Source organism: Trachurus trachurus (genome assembly GCF_905171665.1).
Source record: "Trachurus trachurus genome assembly, chromosome: 10".
Lineage (NCBI taxonomy): Eukaryota > Metazoa > Chordata > Actinopteri > Carangiformes > Carangidae > Trachurus > Trachurus trachurus.
Window position 1 is genome coordinate 14,467,220 of NC_139894.1, and position 19,044 is coordinate 14,486,263.

General features: G+C 41.0%; 1 protein-coding gene across 3 annotated transcripts; it reads left to right on the forward strand.

The window, feature by feature from the left end:
• The first annotated feature begins 918 nt into the window (after positions 1–918).
• Positions 919–18,922, forward strand: ocrl (OCRL inositol polyphosphate-5-phosphatase). Of its 3 annotated transcripts, XM_083980570.1 has the most exons (24): positions 919–1,422; positions 2,069–2,148; positions 4,508–4,599; positions 4,998–5,036; positions 5,409–5,522; positions 6,567–6,755; positions 6,910–7,159; positions 8,223–8,396; positions 8,524–8,625; positions 8,718–8,832; positions 8,942–9,058; positions 9,322–9,503; positions 9,760–9,871; positions 10,345–10,454; positions 10,667–10,802; positions 10,947–11,057; positions 11,175–11,340; positions 11,730–11,965; positions 12,699–12,722; positions 14,749–14,868; positions 15,597–15,681; positions 16,001–16,128; positions 16,244–16,355; positions 16,705–18,922. In XM_083980570.1, exons 1-24 carry the CDS (start codon positions 1,381–1,383, stop codon positions 16,827–16,829), a joined length of 2,961 nt encoding a protein of 986 aa, XP_083836696.1. In that variant the 5' UTR covers positions 919–1,380; the 3' UTR covers positions 16,830–18,922. The 3 variants fall into 3 exon arrangements, with proteins under 3 accessions (XP_083836696.1, XP_083836697.1, XP_083836698.1); XM_083980571.1 differs by lacking the exon at positions 12,699–12,722; XM_083980572.1 differs by lacking the exon at positions 2,069–2,148 and having other exon boundaries at positions 919–1,374.
• The last annotated feature ends 122 nt before the right edge of the window (positions 18,923–19,044 follow it).

The window sequence follows — 19,044 nt, forward strand, 5'->3', positions numbered from 1 at the left end:
ATAAGTCGTTATCACGAGAAAACGATAATAAAAAAATGTATACGGACTTGGCCCTTTAGGGCTTCCGTAGTTATCGCGAGATTTCGAAGTAGAGAAAAAATTACTCAAAAAAACAGGGAAAAAAATTACTCAGAAAAACAAGGGGAAAAATTACTCAGAAAAACAAGGGGAAAAAATTACTCAGAAAAACAGGGGGAAAAAAATTACTCAGAAAAACAGGAAAAAAAAATTACTCAGAAAAACAGAAATAATTACTCAGAAAAACTGATCCAAAAAAAATTACTCAGAAAAACAGGAAAAAAATTACTCAGAAAAACTGATCCAAAAAAATTACTCAGAAAAACAGGAAAAAAATTACTCAGAAAAACTGATCCAAAAAAAATTACTCAGAAAAACAGGAAAAAAATTACTCAGAAAAACTGATCCAAAAAAATTACTCAGAAAAACAGGAAAAAAATTACTCAGAAAAACTGATCCAAAAAAATTACTCAGAAAAACAGAAAAAATTACTCAGAAAAACTGATTTAAAAAAAAATTACTCAGAAAAACAGAAAAAATTACTCAGAAAAACTGATTTTAAAAAAAATTACTCAGAAAAACAGAAAAAATTACTCAGAAAAACAGGATCTGTATTTTTTTTTATTGAATGAATGCAATAAGCTTCCGTAAGGTTCGATCTAAAAGTGGTTTTGTGAAAGTTACCACAGCAAGCTGGTGCAGGTGTGTGGGGGACTGACAGGGGGGCTGCCCGGGAAGCTGCGGCCGGTGTCTGCGGTCCACACGCCGAGGCAGAAGGTGGCGTCATCCTCCCTGAGAGCGCCAGTAGAAAATGACGACGACGAAGCCGAGCAGGCGGATGATGATAGCTCCGCTCCGTGTGGAGAGAAAGAGGGAGGGAGGGGAGAAGTGGGCCGTCCACATACCAAACTGTCTCCGCTCTCCGGGCGGCGCTGCTGCTGAATCCGCTGTAAACTCCCAGAGCTATGTAGTCCCGACTCTCAGCCTGTTTCCTGACACCGAGCTGGACGCTGTAGAAGTCGGATATTTGAAGCTTTCTGTCTGTCGGTATGGCGCCTCCGCCGCCGTACACTAACCGGGATATTTCGACTTGTCGGCTCTGGTGAATATTGTGACCCAACAACACCCACCAACCCACCCAGCAGCAGCAGCAGCAGCAACAGCAGCAGCAACAACAGCAACAACAGCTGGCTAACGAGCTAACGAGCATTAGCAACCAACTGCTCCACAGCTGTGACACCGGAAAGGCCGCTGCGCCGGGTGGGGATTTAACTTTCCCTGTCCGTAACGACTGGACCACCGAACCGACTCAAAAGTCTCTGTAGCTACTGATAAACAGCTATTTATTTAACGTCGGTAAGAATGGATACATCTTTGGGAATTTGCAAGGAAGAGTGCTTGGCAATATCCTTTTTTGAATTAAGTTACACCCCTTTTTTCCCCCCTCCTGTGTCTTTTCAGTTTGCTTTAGCCCGTTGGCTAACGTTAGCCTTCAGTTAATGTTAACCGTTCAGTTAACGTTAGCAATTCAGCTAACTTGAAATAATTCACATAGGTACAAGATACGTAAACGGTAACTGTTTTTCAGAAGCTAACACCAAATATTATGTGGCTTTAACAACCTAATAGTCATTGGTCACAGTAATTGTTTGATTCAGCTCACCCTCTACTAACCACCCCACTATGACACAATCTCTTCAAATTAAACCCACTTAACGGTATACCTGTTCAGAATAACGTCAGCCATGATTTATTTAACTTTCTCTCCTGTGTCATGTTTGTCACATTGATTTGCCTCCTTATTATTATTATTATTATTATTATTATTATTATTATTATTATTATTATTATTATTATTTTTAAATTAGCATGGCTTCTTCTAACACAGATCACCATCTTTCCTCTGACTAACTGCACACTTTACTAACTCAAGATAACAGGGAGGCGTCTGTTTGCAGATAATGGTGGAGATGAAAAACATATTGTGACGTGTAAATTACAGCGTCTTTCTCATCCTCATTCACAATAATTCCTTGATTGTGCTGTTCACACTGTGAGAGGTCAGGAGCTGAGGGCTGGCCAGAAGGAGCCCAGACTACTTACACTAATTGAGCGCAGTGGAGAGTTTGTGTAAGTATCAGAATCTGGTGACTGATCATTTATGTATTTTTGGGGTAAACCTAGTAAGATGTCAGTTCTGTTGCTTCTGTTTTATGTTAAGGGAAATCCACATTCCTGACAGCTCTGTGTGTGTTTAAAGTCAGCTGGTGGCTCTTAAATCTGAGGTGTCAGGCCAGCTCTCGTTATTTTGGAACTACTATATATTTTTAGCAGTCTTCAAATGACATACACCTAATATCTGTTGCGGTTTTTCGTATGAGTGGCGTGCAAAAGAGCTTGTATCATTCCAGTTTCAAGTGTGTATGTAAGTATGCTTACGAGGAATCGCTTACAATCTGATTTAGATTGTACCTTTTGATTATGGAGCACCAGGGCTGGTCGCTTGTCTAAACTTTTTAGACATAAGGTAAGCATGGAGGGAATTGTCATGGCTAAATGATATGGTAATGTGTTGGTGAATAGAAAAATACCAGAACTGAAACATTCAAAATGTTTCCCACATCAAAAGGAAAGTATGTGGCCAAACGCAGCACCTGTGCATGTGAAACAGGAGTTACCGTACATCATAGAAAATTGTGTCAGGTGTCTAGTGGCTTAATTGAAAGATATTTGTTGCTGCAGGAATAATTGAATCTTCACTAACCTCTTCGTCAGAGGTCAGATGGTCAGCTAGGGGACAGTGCAGACCATAACGCTATCGTGATTGGTTCAGTGTTGCATTCACAGAATATCACCCCAGGTCTTTCAGCTGATGGGAAGGAGTCTCTCAACATACACACCACCCCTACGTCCCAATCAGATGTTGCTCTTAGCTGGGAGTCAGTCACATGTGCCAAACCTGACGCTGTTCGTTCTCTTAAAAGCTCTTGCACTTTTATATCTTTTGAAAGAGGATGTCGTGGTTCGTGGCGGTGGGGGGGGGGGGGGGGGCAAATCATCAGTTTTGGTTGTATTTGTAGCAGGTTGTGGTTGTGCATTAGCGTGAGGCGGAAAGCAATTAGTCCCACCAGTAGCCAGCTCACTACCCATTATCCAGAATTCCTCCACCTCGTCCTGGGCTGTAATGAGACTCACATGGGCACACAAGCTACGTGCTTAGCTAACTGTGTTAAAACCATACACACACTCAGGAGCAGTCCTGACGAGGAAAATAGTCAAGAGCCTTGGAAACCAGCTGGTGCTCAGCAGATATTATTGTTATTATTGCATATCTATAATGTATGTCATTCAATATAACATAAGTCGACTGAATTGTATGGCACAAGACACTTGAATCAGCCCTGTAGTAAATACTTTGCTTTTTCAGAAACTGACAAACATATTTTTTCAGCTCTGTTATCAATTTAAGATCAGTCATTGTTTGTGAGGATGTACTTCTTGCGCTTTTTAATCTTTTTAATCTGTTTGTACACTTTGTACCTGTGCAGACTTTCTAGTTGCAGTGCTGCTAGTGGTGTGAGGCGGCTTACAGAGGTTCAAAGAGGACAGATTATGGAAGCTGTAAATGATCAAAAATAAACATCAGGTTGCAGCAGCACGCCACAGAGTCTTGATTAAATGTGGACGTCATGTGTTCCACCATGTTTTGAATTTAATTAATTTCATCCACTGCCATGTGGAAGGGATGTACTCTGCTGTGGGTCGTCATGTAGTTTACCACATCAGAAGAGCCCTTGCTGACTCTAGGTAACTGTAAGTCTCTCTGACACATTGTTAAGTGCAGCAGGGCTGAATCATTTCCCTCTCAACAGGAATCAGACTTGCTGCGCAGTGGACAGGAAATGTGGGCAGTGCCCAGCATGTTACTTTGACCCTGGCTGTTATTCAGCCATTGTCAGAGTGAAATATGACCTTGCTGAGATCAAACCACATCACAGATTTGAAGCTAGTTATATATCAACTATATAATGACCCAGAGCCTGAACTCTACTCAGTTTGCTCCAGGTTCTCGCAGTGGACCTATGTCAACAAAACCTGACTGAAACAGAGCTGCGCTTATCTCATTTTGTGCCGCTGTAAAGTAACCAAACTTCTAGGAGACTTTTGCATGTATGCATGTGCAAGCCTTATGAAAAACTTCTATTCACTTTTTTAATCACTTGATTATTACCATGTAATCCTAATGACGCACCCATATTACATCTCAAATGTTCAGTTTTTCTAATATTTTCATTCTGAATGCTGTGCATGAAACACAGTTTTAACTGCAAGAGAACGGCTGGAATGAGAAAAAAGGAAATTGGAAATTGCTTCTGCTTGTCTCTGTCGTTGTGTGTTTAGATGGTTTTCTTTCCAGTTTTACGTGATATTGCAACATCACAGACGTTACTTTAAGTTTTAAGTAAGAGTCTATACTGTTCTCATCCAGATTGGGTGTTTTGGCCACGCCTGACGCTGTTGTGTCTCGTCCAGTGGCTCAGCTCTCAATACCCATCAATGGTAATTTTGAAATTGTACGAGGTATGTGGCCTTTTACTTTTGTTTTCTTTTTCAAAATCACAGTGTTATGTTTTATGTATGTTTAATATTATCAAATATTCATCATATTTAAAGCAGCCAACTGCCACAGACTAAATTGTCTGTGCATCCTGCCCAGTAGTCTATTTGACTGCACATTCTTTGACTCCTGTGTATAGGAGTGTCAGTGTTTGATGATGTTTTCTCAGGGTTGTTGCACAGTCACGTAAAAAGTTGAAGTTGAGGCATCATTCCTGTTACTGAAGGCAATATTTAAAAGCCAACACATGACGCCTATAGCCTGTTGAGATGAATTATAACACCACTGTGGTTTACACGGCTTACACAGCCCTTCACATTGCATTGGCACGTATTAAGCTCCTGTTCCTCTTTCGTTCCAGAAGCCGAAGAAGCTCTTCTTATTGACTTCTCAGTAGATTGTAAGTACTTTATTCCTCTCTTCATATGAAAAATTCCTCTCTCAGCTTTGTTTCAAACAAATTCTACTTTGGTTTTTCAAGCAATTCAGAAAAAATAGATGTATTCTCTGTTGGGGCAATGAGAGAGAACATGGCATTTACCGCAAGACAGCCCCTATTCAACTATACTACATTTTTAGAGCATGCCTTCAGCTAAATGTCTTTATTTAGTAGCAGACATGGGTCCTGAGTTACCAGGGCCCTCTGAAAGAATGCTGAATTGGTTCATTGTTAAATCACTTTGCTTTGTGTTCGAGACAGTCTGCATTTCTAATATGTTTGCGAAGTCGGAAGGTGCCCAAGAAATGTGTGTTTCCTGTGCCTCTTCTTAAGCCTTCGTCAGGATACGGATTAAAGGTGAAAAAGTCCCAGAGCTGCTGTTGGAACTGCAGGATGACGATCGGTCTCAGACTTTCTTTGCCCAGGTGAAGAGTGCTCAGCAGCAAGGTAAGACTCCCTGTCTTTCAATCGACCAAAGCAGTGATTAATTATTTAATCACTCATTCAATATTTATTTACAGAGAGTGGATAACGCTACTCACTGATTCCCTGTGTATTCCTGCCACATTAGTGGACAGATTCATTTTTGAAATTAGATCTTCCTTTAGATGTGCCAGCCTACTTCTGAGGGCAATCAGGAGGGAGTTAAGCTCACATCACTGTGCTTTTCATACCTAAACATTATGACAGCATGTTGAATTAGTTGAGGAAAAGAAACATGATACATTGGCCAAAGGCAGGCATTTTTTTTCTTGATGTATGCTGCACTACCTTGTCTTTTTTAAGACATATTTGACCTAAGTCTGTATTAAGATATTGACCTTTTGAGGTTAAAAACATTTGCATTAAAAAAATTAACTTCTGGATCAGGCTGAAAAAAAAATCATTATGTAGCATCCAAAGACAGATGCCAATTTATGCCTTATTGAATGGTATGCTGTGCAACATATTTTTAAGCTAACATTCCTGATGGCAAGATACTATTATGCATTCAGGCTCCTTTATGTTCAGCAAAACAAAAGACATTCCAAGTCACAGAGTTGTAATCATTTCTACACTGAGGACCTGTTCACCTGTTTTCATTGTAACTATCATTTGCCTTTTTGTTCTCGTCTTAATAATAGCAACATTGTGGTATTCAGTCACACTACACTGCAGTCCTCCTCCGTCTTGTTACGAGCAGGTTTCTACTTCCTTTAATGACGACATAGTTCTTGTGGGTGTTGGCTCATTTTTATCTGAGCTCATATTTACATTGACAGTGGTCAGCTGCAACAGGATGTGAATTTACCTAAGTAAAGTTAGTAACTACTGTAAGGTTTCATAATTCACATAGGCTTCATATAGGCTCTGTTTGTTTTTCTAGAGCAAGCCGTAGCTGTCGTACATCTTAAGATAATACACGGAAAGTGTTACCGCTGCTAATGTGAGGTTGACTTGAGTCTAGTTCCTTGTTTGCTTCCTTCTAACAATGCTGCTTTATCTTCTCAGTTGAATCCAAAGTCACAAAACCCAAAGCGATGGAGCCCATTACCCCAAGAGGTCCAGTCCCCATCCCACCGCAAAGAGCCAACAAGACCGTTAACTCTGGGGGCTCTGAGGGAGTTAACCCATCCAAATCTGCCAGTGCGCTGCCTCCCAGCCTCAACAATATCACATCAACAAATAAGACTAACGCAGGTAAAATGTTGTACATAGTCTTTATGTTCAGAGAAATCAAATGCTTGAAAAAAGATGGTGACTAAATGGAGCCCTAAACATAACAATTACACGTATAAATTAATTTGTTGCTGTTAGATTGAATCCTCTGTTTTTAATTCACTCTCACCTGAAGATCCAGTGCAGTCACTTGCCTCTGACTTTGGCTTTGAAGACAACTTCAACCATGCTCTCAAAGTGGAGGAAAAGAAGAACCACCAGAATCGTATAGTTGCGTCTCGAGAGCCTCCTCCTGTTCCCCCACTACCTCCTCGAAAAGCCTCCTACACTCCAACCAACCCTCTGCCTCCCACACCGGTGGCTAGTGAGAGGGTTGGCTCTGCACAGGCCAAAGGCAACTCCTTAATCACCAACAGCAAACCAGAGTAAGTTGAGCTGTCATTATAAACTATATTTGTATCAGTTTAAATAGTTTGTTTTGCATTGCAGCTTCAGAAAGTAATTTGACCCCCTCACTTTTTGCAGTTGCTCCATTTCAGTTTATTGAAGATCTGTTCAATTTGAATTAGACTGAAATCTTTCATTTACAAAGTGTTTCAGACCCTTCAGATTGTGATGCGGTGTCTCAAACCTGAGAGTAGTTACCTGTGGAATTGAGTGGCTTGGACATAGTTTAGGTTTGACAATTCATACTGCATGTCAGGAGAATAACCCTGCCACGAAGTCCAATGAAGTCTCTATAGACCTCTATGATACAACCATTGATGCATGTGATTTCAACAACTGAAATGCAACAGAATTCACCTAAGAGCCCAGCGGTCACACCTACAGAAGTATTGTTCAGACATGGGAGAAACTGCTGCAGATGACCATCATAGTTGAATTTCATCAATAAGATTGATTGATTAGAGTGGCTGCACAGGAGCCACTTTGAGTAAAAGGTGTATGATGACTTGGACAGAGGAGTCTGAGAGGGAAAATGGTCTGATGAGAGGAAGTTGAAACCCTTTGGGCAGAACTCCAAGCACTATATGCACTATTAAGCGCCCCCTCTGTTCATCATCAGTCTAATACCAGAGGAAGCATAGTGGTTGTAGCATCATGCTGAAGAGGAGCTGCTAAGTGTGCAAAGTCTTTAGAAACTTAAGCGAGAAAAATCAAAGCTGTGATTTCTGCAGAAGTGGCTTTTCACAAAGATAAGGGACTGAAAGATTTTAGTTTTACAGTTTTGTGAAAATGTCCAAAAAAAGAGAAGGTTTTTTACCTTGTTATTATGGTATCATTAATTTACAGGATTGCAGCAGCAGACAACAGCAAAGTAGTTGGACAGATAATATAGCAGGTAGCAAAAGCAGTAAAATGAAAGCAGTATTTGTAATAGAGTATGATTAAGATATGGATTAAGACAAAATAATAAATAAGAAGAAATATACATATATATACATAATATTTTCTGGTGATAAATAATATCCATTTCTACCATTCCAGTACTTACAAGTCTGGATTTGACCGTGTGGATCGGCCACCGTCTTGGTGTGAAAGCCCCACCACCAACAGCATGAGGCAGGCCATGTTCTCCAGCCAGGCTGGCCAAAGAGAATACCTGATCAAACACCGCCTGGGGAAGAAGGAGAATGAGTATGTGGACATCCAAACCTTTAGGTGAGAGTCCTTGTTCTCTATTTTTTTTTTAAATATTTGTATTTATTTAATTGTGATCTAATTAAAAAATGCTGCAGATTTCTGCTTCTGCCACAGCTAACCCCTCACTGCGGTGTGTTTTCTAAAGGATTTTCACAGGTACGTGGAATGTGAACGGCCAGTCTCCAGACAGCAGCCTTGCGCCATGGCTCTGCTGTGACGCAGAACCTCCTGATCTTTATGCTTTGGGGTCAGTAAGAATGAATCACAGCACTTTTCTGACCATGAAGTTGTCTTTTCTTGCTTTGTTAACAAACAGTATGATGACTATCATGCTTTCAGTTTTCAAGAATTGGATCTGAGCACTGAAGCTTTCTTCTACATGGACTCATCCAAAGAGCAGCTGTGGGTGGAAGCTGTGGAGAGAAGTCTGCACACAAAAGCCAAGTACAAGAGGGTGGGTAGTTGGAACTTGTTGTGTCGAAAGAATAATTTGCATGCTTGTGGGACAGAACACACCTGGTATAGGCGCTAACATGATTTTTTTTCTCTTTATCTTGCCACAGGTTCGGATCATACGACTGGTTGGGATGATGCTTGTTGTCTTTGTCAAAAAGAGCCTCAAGAATCACATTAAAGAAGTGGCTGCCGAGCACGTGGGGACGGGAATCATGGGGAAAATGGTTTGTAAACACAAAATACATGTGGTGATAGAAAACTATGTGATAAGTGTGTCACGTTTTTTTAATTTGAGTGCAGCAGCTGACGAGTGAGTTGCGACATGTTCAAAAATGTGTTCAGAAATACTTTCAAAAAGATTTGCTGCATAAACATGTTTATTACTGGATGAATTTGTCTAAATTGAAATGAGGAGCTGTTTAGCTGTCAGATAGTAAAAACATAGCAGCAACAGAATGTCACTCTGTATTTTGTTTTTTTCTTGCAGGGGAACAAAGGAGGCGTGGCAGTGAGATTTGTTTTCCACAACACGAGTTTCTGCATCGTAAACTCACATCTTGCAGCACACGTGGAGGACTTTGAGCGTCGCAACCAGGACTATAAGGACATATGCGCCCGCATGACCTTCCACTTACTGGAGCACCCCCCTCTCAGTATCGTCAAGCATGAGTGAGTTCCTCTGTCACTCATGAACAAGGCTCTGGATTCATGTGCAAAGCCTGACTTTACACTCATTAGTTATGTTTGAGTCGCCCCTGGCTGCAGCTTGATTGCTTTGTTGATATGTTCACTCTCACATTTCCAGCAGTTTAAAAAAAGTTCTTATTATATAAATCAGCTTTACAAACAGGGGCAACAGGATATTACTGTTTATGAGCAGAACCGTATTCACTATTGTTGTTGCTGTCGTCTCTCTGTGTTTCAGTGTCGTGATCTGGCTTGGGGATTTAAATTATCGCCTGTTCATGTACGATGCTTCTGATGTCAAACAGCTCATCTCTCAGAACGAACTAAAGAAACTTCAGGATGTTGATCAGGTGAGTCTGTCCTCCTGGTTGGTGTGTTTTATTCGTTGTGCACTGATGCAGAAGCGGCTGAAGGTGAAAAGGATTTTTGACTGCACTTTTAAATAAGAACAGATTAATTGCCACTATTATAGCTTGTGTCTATAATTATCTACAGTTTGTATTTTTAACCATTTTGAAAATGTTACTTCAATAATTTGACACACATTGAGTCAGTTTTACGTAAGATAAGTTAATTTGGACTTGGTTAAGTGTGTTTGGCTGTGACTTCATTATAACTGCACATGTAACTATGTTCAAAGTTTAGAAATTTTCAATGTGAGCCGACCTATAAGGGCTGCTGTCTTGCAAACAACATCTTTACACATGTTTAGGAGCACTGTAATTTGTTATGATTGATGATGATCCTCATGAACATAGTTGAGGCTTTAGTGTTATTTCTTTCTGCGACAATACTTGACAGTGTTGCCACTTTTTATGTGTAGCTGAACATTCAGAGGCAGACAAAGAGAGCCTTCACAGACTTCATGGAGGGAGAGATTAACTTCATTCCCACGTACAAGTACGACCCCAAAACGGATCGCTGGGACTCGAGGTACAAAAAAAATATCCTTTTTCCTTGGTCTGTTTTTTGCCAACTTGTCCTCAGTTTCACTTTTTCTTCTTTGAAATCCTGATTAAATTTTGTGAGTCAGGAAGTCTTTTCCGGTCTTATCGCTACACTAAGAGTCAGCAATACTAGTACTGCATCTGAGTCCTATGTCTGACCCCTGACTTGGCCACTGACATCGCAACTGTTTCCCGCAGTGGGAAGTGCCGTGTTCCTGCTTGGTGTGACAGGATTCTTTGGAGGGGCAACAATGTCAAGCAGCTCAAATACCGAAGTCACATGGAGCTGCAAACAAGTGATCACAAGCCTGTTAGCTCCCTTTTCACTATAGGGGTAAGCTAGCATGCTGTCGGATAAAATGCCTCAAACTGAAACTTTGTTTAAATAAGCAAGGATCTGTTTATTTTGAAGACCTTGTTATAATAAATACTTTTAGGGATAAAAATCAATAAATATGTCTGTGTGTTTGTGTGACAGGTGAAGGTGGTAAATGAGGCACGGCACAAAAAGGTGTTTGAGGAGATTGTTCGAGCGATGGACAGGATGGAGAATGATTTCCTTCCATCTGTGACTCTGAGCAGGAGGGAGGTAAGAAGAAGTCCTGATACTAATAATCTATAAAAATCTAAATCAGAGTACTCTGTGGTGACCTCTATAAGAATTTGTAGGATGTAATAATATTTTTTCTTTTTCCTTGTTCCTCAGTTTGCATTTGAGAATGTCAAATTCCGGCAGCTTCAGAAGCAGCGCTTCCTCATAACAAATGACGGGCAGGTTCCCTGTCACTTTGCCTTCATCCCTAAACTCAATGACTCACAGTATTGCAAGGCTTGGCTGCGTGCCGAGCCAAGTGATGGATTCCTAGAGCCCTGTAAGTCCTTTTATCTTAATGAGTCCCTTATTATTTTTGGCTGGCTACATTTTTAGATGTGTAATAATGTAACATTTCAGTTATTTATAATGAAATATTAAAGGAACATTATGCATTTGCAATATGTTTACTATTGAAATAGTATTTTGAACATTTTCAAAGATCTTGACTTGCGGGTCACTCTTGTATAATCTGCTAGTGCGAGAAGTGTGCGCTAATTTTGTGATCCTGTCATGTTCTCTGCCCCCCTTTGTGAATATATAACAAGGCAATGAGCTGGGAAAAGTGGATGATTAGTGCTTCAAATATATAAACAGTACAGAGGCAGCTCCTCTGACAATGTTCTCATTATGCCTCTCACAAAGTTTCTCTGTGAACCTCTCCAACAGCTGAGACCCTGGAGATCTATCTGGAGGTGTATGTCAGTAAAGATTCGGTCACGCTGCTGAACTCCGGAGAGGACACCATCGAGGACATTCTGGTGCTGCATCTGGACCGTGGCAAGGACTACTTCATTACCATCTCTGGCAACTACATGCCCAGCTGCTTTGGCACCTCACTGGAGACTCTGTGCCGCATGAAGAAACCCATCAGAGAGATACCCATCACAAAACTCATTGATCTGGTGAGGGAAATCTAATCCAGTGGTCGTGAAACACACAAAAAACACAGTCAGACCAATTTAAAGTATTTGTTTTAGTGAACAAAGGCATCTTTTTCTCAGATTAGTTGAAACCCTGATTGTGACACACAAACCTTCCTATGTACAGAGCCGTTTAACTAAAACACTCTGTGGCTATTCACCACCTGAAACCTGAGCGGTGACACGTGAGGACTTGTTCACTCCCTTAGGATAAACAGTCACAGAGAAAGCCTATATTTGGAGAACCTAAGATGTCTCAATCTGAATATTTCTGGCCACAAGGGGCCAAAGGGAACAAGGAAGTGGCAAAAACATAGGAGGGCGCTCCTAAAGAACAGGGAAAACTGACTCAGGTTAGACCCACTTTAGTCCATTTCCTATAAATAGACTTCTCTGGTCTTAACACGATCACCTCTGTCTGCTTCCAGTGCTATTTTTTGACTTAATCTGATTTTTCTTTGGAGTAAAGTGTTGCCATGATTCTGCACTGCTTCATTTCTACTAAACTGTTCATTTCCCTTCTACCCTGGTGTATTTGGTGAAATGATTTATGCAAAAACAATCCATAATCTCTATTCTCTCTCGATTGTATTTATACATAGCATTTCTATTTCTACTTTTATTCTTTCTTCTTTGTTTCCATTCATCGCCTCTCGTTGCCTTGATCATTCCTTTCCAACTCTTCACTGTGGTTGTGGGCTGACTTCTTGCTCAGGGGGAGGACAGCTTCATGGAAAAGGTAAAATATTAACACTGATACTGATCAGGTATCAGGGAAAACAGAGTCAATATTTACATAGGCTTTATGGCATGAACAATGATAAATTATTGTTCGTGCCATAAAAAGAATCAGGCATGCCATGTCTATTAATGTGTAACTTAAAATATTCAAATACTAGAGAGCTGCAAGATGATTGAGCCAAATTTGCATAACAGTTGCAGAACAGTGGGAGACGTGTCACACATATGCCCGCAACGCCTCCGAGGGCCTAAAAACAGCCGCATGGCAAAACAGTGAAAGGGGCTGAGTTGCTTCAGACACCAGTGAGACGACAGATCCCATTCAGGAAGTCCAGTTAAAGCAACAGATCCATTAGTCTGAAGGCCTATCAGGTGGCACAACACTGCGGAGTGGGTTATAGCGCTCTGATACAGGGTTTATGGCTCAGGCGGTTGTCATGGTGGCAGTTATTTTATCTTTTGTCAAGAGTATTGTGTTCACTACAAAGTAGTAACCTCGATAACTGGGCTTTGAGCTGCCTGTGTTGGACACAGACAGAAAGGACTCATTCATATGAATGACGAGGAGGCAACACTGTCTTTATACGGCTGATTAACATGTTGTATATTGTTTGTTTAATCTGTAGACAAACAGAACGAATGCGCAAAATAATATTTTTGATTTTAATTGGTATATGCTCTCACAAATTTGGTGTATTTTTGAACTTAGTCAGACTGTTTCCCTCTCCTGGGTCTATAATTGATGTGCAGACACAGACATGGTATCAAACCTCTCATCTGATTCTTCCAAAGCCAGAGATGATTGTATTTCATTTTCTAAAAGCTATTATTTTAACATGCAGTTCTCTGCAGCACTGGTACTTAATGCTGTTTGCATCCTCACTCTACATTTCAGAAAGCTGACAAGAGCAGCCACTGTTAACCCACAGGTTCTCACAGACCAAGACCATGCCGGCTTAGTTATAATCTGTGTGTGTGTGGATCAGTCACCCATTAAATCTCCCCTCACTCATTTAGAACAGAGTGCACCAGTTCAGTGAAAGACACTCATACACACATGCGCACACACATACGCGCGTTAAATCTCATTTCACAGCAGGTCACCCTCATTGCACTGCTCCTTCATACACATGATTAAAGCTAATGAGAAGAAGTATTAGAGTCTGTTCGGCTAAGCTCAGACACTCATTTGAAGCCCGGCGACAAGCCTCTTCTTCCATTTGATAAGTTGTTACTGAAACAAAATAGCTGCATGAGTAAACAGAGCCATTCAGAATATAAATGTGTCCCCATTTCTTTACAGTGCACCAATTTAATACATTGTATGTCCCAGCTTTCTTGGGTTTGAGCCCCCATCTGGAAGATTCATCACACTGTTAAAATATCCTCAAGGACCACAGGAAAAGCTTTGTGTGTTACAGCGTTTTAAAGAATATCACATTAGTTCTGCATGTTAGCATCATCTCCCATTAAAGCCCCTGCTCCAGTCTATGCTGCCTCCATGTGCAGCCTCAATAGCTGTGGTTATTTTTGGATCTCTCTCTCTCTCTCTCTCTCTCTCTCTCTCTCTCTCTCTCTCTCTCTCTCTCTCTCTCTCTCTCTCTCTCTCTCTCTCTCTCTCTCTCTCTCTCTCTCTCTCTCTCTCTCTCTCTCTCTCTCTCTCTCTCTCTCTCATATGAGTCTCGGGGATCCATTTGCAGAGACAATAAGAATGTGATATCCAGCTCTTAGTAAAATGGCTCTGCTTCAAGTTTCCAGACCCCAGAGATAATCTAGACCCGACTGCTGATCCTGCTCCATCACTAATTGATCAGATGTGTAATGTGCAGTCATCCCTGTAGTCTCCGTTACACTTGATCAGAGCACTATAAATCGCATAGTAAGGGGAATAACATCATGAGTGCAGATCATTTTTCCTCTAATGAGTAAATAGAGACATGTTTTATATTTATATTTACTGGAAATAATCTTAATGTCTCTGCTGCAGCCTGTCAATGTTAAGAAAGTCATTTTTCTCCCATCAGGAAAAGTCAAAGATGAGCTTTCTGATGGTGGACAGTTCAAGCACTGAGGACAAACCTCTGAAGATCCCCAAGGAGGTGTGGATTCTGGTCAACCACCTCTTCACTAAGTCCTGTGATCAGGTGAGAAGCCACCAGCTCATAACACATGTTGACATGATGAAATCGATGAACTGTGAAGGACAGGGATGTCTTTTTTTTTTTTTGTTCTGCAACAGAGCATTAACATCAATGTTTGTTGATAACTGACTCGTTACAACATTGTTTGGCTGGACAAGTACTGGAGTTTCTGCCTGTTCATGAAGTGAGATGCATCTGATTCATTTCACTGTATAGCAGCTGACATGGATCTCCAACTTTAAAACTTTTCTGTCTGAGTGATTGTTTTACAGCTAAATATATATTTATAGTTTGATTTAGTCAAGCAATCCTATGGATATGAAATCAGGATTTGTTCTGCTGTATCATGCCCCTCAATGTTGTAACACGTCAGTTATGTTCAGACACAGAAGTGGAGGGAGTTTTGCTTTGCATCATATATGCACATTTGACCACTGGATCATTTTTGCAGCCTGTTGTGATTTGCATCAAACAGCTGATGCATCAGTTTCCACTCGTGACTCTCAGGTTCACCTCTTGTATCTGTACATTCATAAAACACATAAGGATATAGGCACATGTGATGATAATGCTTAACCTGATAACATGTTCATGCTGCTGTGGGTAAATTTGCATTTGATATATCACCATTCCATTAACTTTGCATCTAGTTGCGGTGCGGCCACTAAAACTCATCTCACTTTGTGTCAGAACTACATTAAATGATCCATATTTGTCTTTGTGTCTCTCAGGAGGACCTCTTCCAGACGCCAGGGCTGCAGGAGGAGCTGCAGAGCATCATCGACTGTCTGGACACCAGCATCCCAGACACCATCCGTATCCTCATTTATAAAGCCACTCACTCTGGCCCAGATTTCTCCACGACCCCGCCCATCAGTCACTTGAGATGAAACAACAGACACGGATAAATACTCACACATACTCAGTTAACACCTGAACCTTGTTGTATCTTGGCTGTTGGGATGAGTTTGCATGACAGTGGTGATGATAATAGAAAGAATTAAGAATTAATCTGTGATGCCAACTAGGGTGAACATGCAGGTATTAAAATACAACACAGACAGACACAGACTTTGATCAGCTGACCCACATCGAGCCCCATGTTTCATTTATTCTTCCCTGACTCCTCACGTAGCTGGTTGTAACCACTCTGTAGCCGAGGCTCTGCTGATCTTCTTGGAGGCCTTGCCAGAGCCAGTGGTGTGTTATGAGCTCTACCAACGGTGCCTAGACTGTGCTCATGACAGCCGCCTCTGCAAACAGGTGCACCACTGCTTTACTACTCACTGCAATGTTTGAATTATGTTGAATGTGACAACTGTGCAAGGTTGCCATTTTTTCTACTCAACTAATCCACCTGCATTTTGATGTATTACAGTTGATCTCCCAGTTGCCCAGGGCTCACCGCAACGTGTTTCGCTACTTAATGGCCTTTCTGAAGGAGCTCCTCAAACACTCGCACAACAACAACCTAACAGCCAGCCTCATAGGTACGACTTAGGCTACATACACACCTCAGTTACAAGTGACCTGAATCTGATTTTTTCGCTCATATGTGACCCATATTTGATTTGCTTTTGACAGTGTGAACAGCACAAGTCGCATTGAATCTAACTTTTTCAAATCAGATGCAGGCCACTTTTAAATGTGGTACTGAATCGGATTACGTATCTGATTCTTGAACAGCCAAATTAAAATCGGATTTGAGCAATAAATCGGAATTGAGCATTAAGACCTGCGGTGTGAACGTAGCCTAAGACAGCATAGTGTTTAGCTTAGTGTTGTTCAGGTTTTCTTTTTACAGTCAAACAAACATAAATTGTCATCTTTTTATTTCAGCAACCCTGTTTGCCAGCCTCCTTGTCCGACCACCTCCCAACCTGGTCGGCAGACAGACGCCGCACGAGCGTCAGAAAGCCATCGACTTCATTCTGGGTTTCCTCATGGCGGGAGACGAGGAGTAGGCGAGGTCGGAGGACCCTCGCAGCACCAGTCGGGTCTGGAATCTATTCCCAACCTGGCTTCATTTTGGCACAAGACCTGGACCCGTACGACACTGTGTGACGCTGTGTGACACGATCCACTTGGTATTTTGTCGTCTTTCCGGAGACCAATGCAACTGTTGTTCACTCTACCTTTCACAGACTCTCGAGTTAGAGGTAGCGCAGACTTCAAGTAGAACTGTGATGATTTTGCCAAGTGTCATATCTTCATTCACAGTACGACCGCTCACTGGACTTTGGGAGCACTTGGCAGAGGTTTGGACCGACGCCTTTGCACTTTCTGATGACCTAAAGGACCTGTGCCTCGAGACTAGAGTTGTCCTCGTCCTCAGCTCAGCTTTCTTATTGTAGGTGCTCATGCCAAAATAACCCCTGAATAGTGAGTGGAAATGTGAAAACACTATGTATCCATAGATGCTAAGAAAAAGACACACTAAATCAAAGGAAACTCCTGAAGTTTTAAAAAAGTAGACCGAAAGCAAGTATACTGAGAGAATTAAATAGTTTGAAATGGGTTAATTGCTGAAATCTGTCACTAAGAATGTTAAAGCTTAAGATAAATCATGACAATCATTAATTTTGCAGCATTTTAGTTGAGGGGACAATGTTAAGATATCTGAGAGAATTATTTGTTATTGTCCTTTGTACTTTAACTGTTATTTATATATTTTTTTCTTTCACATTTGCACCATCTGAACAGTTTTTGGATTGTTTTCAGCTCTGCATTGTTTTAAAGACATTTCATTGGAAATATTCAGCACTTGTTTTTATCATCAGCTCTTTGTTGTGAGTGTGCTGTGTTTTTTTTATTTTTTTTTTGTGTTACTTCAGCCGTGAGCCTTACATCTCGTTTTGCCAGTTCCTCTTAAGTTACAAAACCAGTCTGTTAACACACTAACTTCCTGGTCGACCAGAGTAGAGTCAGGAGTCGCCCTCTGCGGTTCTCAGTGTCTTAAATGGTGTAAATACTGCAGTGATTGTTTCATGGGTATTTGACTGTTGGTATGGTGGTGCAAATCTGTAGTGTGTCACGTTTGTCATGAAGGTGGTACTGTACAATGTCTGTGTTCGTTTACATGTGTTTTTCCTCCGTTCTGCCTCATCTGAAAGCTCATTATTCATCATTTTACGCCTCTGTGATGCCAAGACGCAGTCCTTGTGTTCCTCATAGTAAATCCAAATGAGTAATACCTGTTTTAAGTGATGCAGCATTTTCTGAGTGCTAGATTTAATGGCTCATTACTCTGCAGGATACAGCCTGTCTTTGTGCACCTTTTCCATTTGTGCCGCAGAGGATTTCTTTGTTTCTGTAGTTACTGTTGCAAAACATGTCATGGTTATTGAAATAAGGAACTGCTATGCTGTGTAGAATAAACAGCGTTTCCTCTTTAACTGTTTTTTCCCCCAATAGATGTCAGCATTTGCTTTCCCACTTGTCAAAAATATTCAGATTTATGACCTTAATTTACTTTGTTCAGTATCTCGTGCAACGCAGTGATGCCAGACAGAGCTCACAGATTTTCTTTTCGGATGCTGAAAATATTCTATCTTGGGAGTCAGTGTGAGCTCATGACGTAATGTGATAACGCTGACAATCATGGCACTGAAAAGGATCAGCTTGTCAGGCTGAGTCGCTCTGGTCTTGCATAGTTTATTCTGCCTTATAGCCAATGAAAAAACTGGATTTTCCTGTTGGCCTTAAAACTGAGATGAGCTTTACCAAAATAAGGCTCGGGCCGAAGGAATTCAGATGTGGGCAAACCATCGCACAACAACGATTAGCTATTCACTTGTCTATAGAAATGCTTCCCTCATCACGTCAAAGAGAAATCAGTATAATCAATAACTTCTGATTTTAAGTGTTGTCTTATGCCACTGTACCAGCTGATGTATTTGTGTGGATTCATTGTGCTTTTCGTCTTCTTTTGTCTGTTTCTGTTCAGAGAAATTAAGGTACATTATACAGTACGGTACGCAAGAAAAACAACTTGTTGCCCCTGTTTTCAACTTTGCAGATTTTTTGGTACTTTTAATTTATTTAACAGAAATAAAACTACGTGTAAAGTTCATTTGTGTTTTCTGTTCAACAAAAAAAAATTGGGAATCTTGTTGACCTCCTCGTTATAAGAACAACGACTGTACAATGGATTTCAGGGCTCGCTCCCCATGTGCATGT